General features: G+C 44.7%; 1 protein-coding gene across 1 annotated transcript; it reads left to right on the top strand.

The window, feature by feature from the left end:
• Positions 1-271: 271 nt before the first annotated feature.
• Positions 272-697, top strand: LOC307139203 (transmembrane protein 100; the record flags this gene model as incomplete). The annotated part of the gene is made up of 1 exon (XM_079838093.1): positions 272-697. One exon carries the CDS (start codon positions 272-274, stop codon positions 695-697), a length of 426 nt encoding a protein of 141 aa, XP_079694219.1.
• Between the last annotated feature and the right edge of the window lie 4,795 nt (positions 698-5,492).

Below are 5,492 nucleotides of genomic sequence, written 5' to 3'. Positions count from 1 at the left end.
TTAATAATCACAATATCATTTTCTATGCATAGGCTATTAAGCTGATGTATTTTGTGATTTTGTATCATTTCTAGGGAGTATAGAAATGACTGGCACAACCCTATGAGGAAATATAAGGACAACCACAGACGAAGCACAGCCTGGGTGGACAACTGCTTCCTAAAATATTTATTGTGTTAAGATCATCAATATTTAAGAAGTTTATTAAAATCACACATCAACAGAAGAGGCAGACATCTTCGGAAAGATACTTTTGTGGAGCACATTAATGATGGCAACATCCATGGACCTTTCAGCCCAGTCTAACCCGACCCAAACCGTGAATTATGATCCAAAGTCTCAAACTGTAACGTTCCCAAATGGGTTGGTTTCTGTGGCAGGGGTCACGGTGGTGACGGGGGGAGCGGAGCTGTCCTGTGGATCCTGTATGTTGGCCTTCGGGGTTTGTGGCACTCTGGTTGGTTTGAGTATTGTGTCATTGGGCTTATGGGATCTTTCGGTGTACAGTGGTCCGTCACACCTTCTGGCTCTTGGATTGGTACTGCTGCTTACCAGTTTTAGTCTGGTTGCCGTGATCTTTATCCTCCGTTTATTAATGAAAAAGAGAAGAATGATGGCCAGAAGAGAGAGGGCAGAAGCTAATTTAGTGTTGGTTAATGATTATGCAGAAGTTGTTTTAAAAAGAGTCACAGTGTAAATAAGCAGTGAAACAATATGATGTGAAATTTTACAGTTTCGTTCTCTTTGACCATGTCAGACTCCCTGCTGCTTCATCCTTCTTTTTCTCCATCACTGTTTGCTTAATCATGTAGGAATGTCACAGGAAATTCATTGGGTTCACTGCTACAGGAAACACTTGGCTATTTCCTGTGTGATTTTAGAACGCACAAGAGACATTTGCTTCTGCATTCATGTGTATTTATTAAAAACAGTTTATTTACTATTTTTCAAAGGACTGTTAGAGTTAAATTTTGAATTTAAGTTTGAATTAATATTATTACACAGCTTATTAACTTTTAAACCTAAGCCCATTAATAAATGTTTGTAATTATATAAATATATATAAACTACATTTTCTTCATTGCCATTTGCTGTCGTTAAAATGACAACAGGTCCAATTGCATCAGCAAATATAGATATAGTATGGGTATATAACATTGTTAACAACTTGCGTGATTGAGAAAACCCACTGCCTTTCTATCTCTGTGTGTGTGTGTGTGTGTGTGTGTGTGTGTGTGTGTGTGTGTGTGTGTGTGTGTGTGTGTGTGTGTATTGTTTTGTGAAAACATACTGTATGTGTTATCTGGGTCATGTATCAATGTATTTCTGAAAAAGGTGGATTTTACAAATGATGATCCACACCAAGAGGCATTACAGACTTTTTTTAAGCCTTACTTTGTTACACTGTTGTTCTTACTGTATACCATGCATAGTACAATGTACTATTTTAAATAAATTGTAAATTAAATGAATGAATAATTGTAACATTAAAAATTATTATTATTTTTTTAATTACCTTTTTTTTAACCTTTTTTTACAGTAGCTGACAAACTTGTAACTGCATGTTAAAACATCATTGATACTTTACAAATGAATTGTTCAGTGTAAAAACGGTAATGTCTGTCTCCATCTGCTGGTCACATGTATTATTATTCACAGTGATTTACTATGTTATACTGCCTGTCATAAAAAAATATATATTTACTTGAAATAATCAAGTTATTACTCTTTTTTATATCATGATGATATGATATGATGATTATGTATTATTAGCAGTAGTGGTGATACATTATTATTGTTATATATTATACTATAATAATATTGGTATTATCAATGTTTTAAATACCACTCAGAATATGAACAAGGGCATATGTTACAGAAGTATTAATACAATGAAGAAAAAACATTGAAAAAACATGAAAGACCATTAATCAAATAAAGCTACTGTGCACTGAAGTTGTCAAGTCTTTACTTTTCTAATTTTAATGTTCAGATGATGCTGGATAAATAAATTCATAAATACCCCAAACTTCACAAAAAAGGCATAAATTGATAGATGAAGATGGTGATATAACAATTTTTTTTTAAATGGGATCACACCTGATACCTTTGTGCTATACGAAGGATGATTGAGGGTAAACGTTTTATTAGTCCATTCAAGAAAACTTTAGAAACCATGGCATTCAAATTAAAAAGCCTTTATTATCAGATGGCTACAAAAAATTCCCAAAACTCTCCAATGCGTTTCTTGCAATACAACAAACTGAGCAACAAAGCAGTATCATTCATTGTCATCTGATTAGTTAAAAGTTGTCATGTGACCAACATCTCTTTACAGCATTTACTATGCACCAATACAGTTATTTTCCATACTCAAAAACCCCACTTCAAATATTAATGTAAAAGAAATTATAAAAAGGAGTAAATCCAAGTCACTCATTTAATCCTGGATAATATTAGCCTTTAGTTTAAACGTCTCTCTTTGATTCAGTTAACATTCTCTATTCCCTTTCCTAATAGTAATATTCACCTGATCAATATCTAGTATTCTAAGGGTAGATGGATTACTATTATGTATTCATTTTAAATGTTTTGCCATGGGATATTCTTCATTATCCCTCCTGAAGGCATATTTATATTAAGCCAATCGATCCAGTAATCGTCTTTTTGTTCTCCCAATATAAAACACCAAATTGAGGATGTTAAATAGAATAGATCTTGTTTGTTTTTACATCTAAAAACGTTTTATCTTGCACAACATTATCACAATGATTACAATGGTGACATTTAGAGGAACCTTAAGGTTTAACCCCTGACCAGGAGCTTTCACGAGTGGGTGGTAAATAGATATGTACTAATTTGTCCCCTAAGGGTGTAATAAAAAAAAAAGGCATATATTTCTCAACAATTCATCACTCTGTAAAATGCCCCCAATTTTTTTGAATAATTTTCTTTTTTTCCAGCAATTGTACTGTATTTTAACGTTGTGGCGGAGGGGCCGTGGTTTCGCGAGGTCTGCAGCGGGAGAGAGAGGGAGGAACCGAGCGGTGTGTAAGTAGGTCAAGTGCAGATCACAAACACCTGTGTCTCATTGCAGTAATTGGCGTGGAGAGACCGCATAAAAGCCACTCCGGGACGAGAGAGAGGGAGAGAGAGACACGCACAACTGGGACTCGAGGGACGACTGCACTCAGAGAGGAACTGCCCAAACCGACGAGTGATACGAAAAAAGAGAGTTTATATTCAAGTTTATGTTGTGCGATGTGCACACTGTTTGTTTATTGAGCAACAAGAATAAAAGAGAGTACTCACGAGTTCCAGTACGCCGACCCCATCTTCTTCCTTCCTACACCCACAAGAGCGACCACTACACTGGTGCCGAAACCCGGGAAGGGAGAAGATCGCCGCCGCCATGCAGACCCCGCCAAAGACACCGCTTGCGGACCTCGTCACCTCGCTCGCCGGTCTTCACCAGGAGCAACACCAAAACCTGCTGGTGGTGAGGGAGGAGCAACAGAAGCACTTTGAAGCTCTCCTTCACGCCCAGCATGAAGACCGGGAGCTGTTCCGGAGCTGGATTGGCCGGGAGATTCGGGCCGTCCCCCCTCACACCACCGACTCGGCCGCCGCCCTGCACCTCTCGAAGATGGGCCCGGAGGATGATCCGGAGGCATTCCTCGACCTCTTTGAGAGGTCCGCCGAGTCCCGGGGATGGCCCAAGGCGGACTGGCCGATGCGGCTCCTGCCGCTGTTGTCTGGGGAGGCGCAGGTAGCCGCCCACCAGCTGCCAGTCCAGAATCTCCTGGCTTACGACGATCTCAAGCGCGCGATTTTACAGCGGGTTGGCCGGAGCCCAGAACAACATCGGCAGCGGTTCCGCACCCTGACCCTGGATGACTCCGGCCGACCCTTCGCCTATGCGCACCAGCTCCGGGACTCCTGCCGCAAGTGGCTGATGGCCGACAGAAGCGTCGTCGAGGTCATTATCGATCGGGTGGTACTGGAGCAGTTCGTCGCGCGGCTTCCTTGAAAGACCGCGCAGTGGGTCCAGTGCCACCGCCCGACGTCGCTGAGCAAGGCCATCCAGTTGGCGGAGGATCAGATGGTGGCGTGCCACGGGGTCGGAGAACCCCTTCCATCTGCTTCTCTCTCTCTCTACCCTCTTCTTCCCCCGCCCCCTCTGTCTCCAAGCCTGTCCCCTTCCCTAGGTCCCGCGGCGGCTTGACACCCAGGCCGGCCCCACGATGGAGGATGGGCGGAGCCAGTGACCCACCTGCACCTCCCCGGCAGGCGCCGAGGGGAGGCGCTGTGCTGCCGGATCCTTACCTGTCTTCCTCCACCCCCGCGCTCTCTCCACGCCAACCTGCTGACCTACTTCCGGCCACTAGGGCAGCGGGAAGGTCTGGGTCGGCTTGTTGGCGCTGCGGGGATCCAGAACATTTTATTGACAGCTGTCTGGTCATGGAGGTCGGAACGCTGGTCCGGGTCCCCGACGCTCCGCAAGCCGCCCTTGATCAAGCTGGACTGTGCCTTATACCTGTGAGTATCAAGGGGGGTACTTATCAGGCCTTGGTGGATTCCGGTTGTAACCAGACCTCTATTCACCAAAGCCTGATTCAGCCTATGGCATTGGGTAACAGCCGTGTGGTTACGGTGAGGTGTGTGCACGGGGAAGTGGTGAACTATCTGTTGGTGCCCGTCTCTATTCAGTTTAGGGGGCAAACGCATAGTGTGGAGGTTGCAGTTAACCCGCACCTCCGACATCCGCTAATTCTGGGAACCAATTGGCCAGCATTTAACAATTTATTGGGACATTTATGTGCGGATGCTTCTTGGGGAAAACGCTCGGAAAGGAAGTTGGCGGTTGCTCAGATGGGCGAGGCGGAACCGGGACCTCTGGCGGCGGTTTCAGGGGAAACGAGCGAGCTGGAGACACCGGTGCTCACAGACGGCGATGACTTTCCCCTGGAACAGTCCCAGGATGACACGCTCAAATGCGTTTAGTCAGGTCCGTTCCATCGACGGCCACCTCCTCCATCCTGGACCACCACTCTCCTTTCCGTATTTTGCGATTATAAAAGATAGGTTGTATCGGGTGACCCAAGACACCCAGTCAAAGCAGGATACAACCCAGTTATTAATTCCTAAAAGCCGCCGGGAAATGCTTTTCCAGGCGGCTCATTCTAACCCGATGGCCGGGCATTTAGGGCAGACAGCTACATTAAACCGTCTCATGGCCCGGTTCTTCTGGCCGGGCATTCACGAGAATGTACGCAAGTGGTGTGCGTCGTGTCGTGAATGTCAGTTGGTGAATCCACCGGCCACCCCAAAAGCACCATTGTGCCCACTTCCACTGATGCAGGTCCCCTTCGAACGAATTGGTATGGACCTCATCGGGCCATTAGAACGGTCAGCACGGGGGCATCGCTTTGCATTAGTCCTAGTGGATTATGCAACGCGATACCCGGAAGCAGTTCCGCTCCGCACTGTTT

Source organism: Gobio gobio (assembly GCF_949357685.1).
Source record: "Gobio gobio genome assembly, chromosome: 15".
NCBI lineage: Eukaryota > Metazoa > Chordata > Actinopteri > Cypriniformes > Gobionidae > Gobio > Gobio gobio.
The sequence above is the reverse complement of the archived record's forward strand: the minus strand, read 5'-3'. Positions and strand labels throughout refer to the sequence as shown.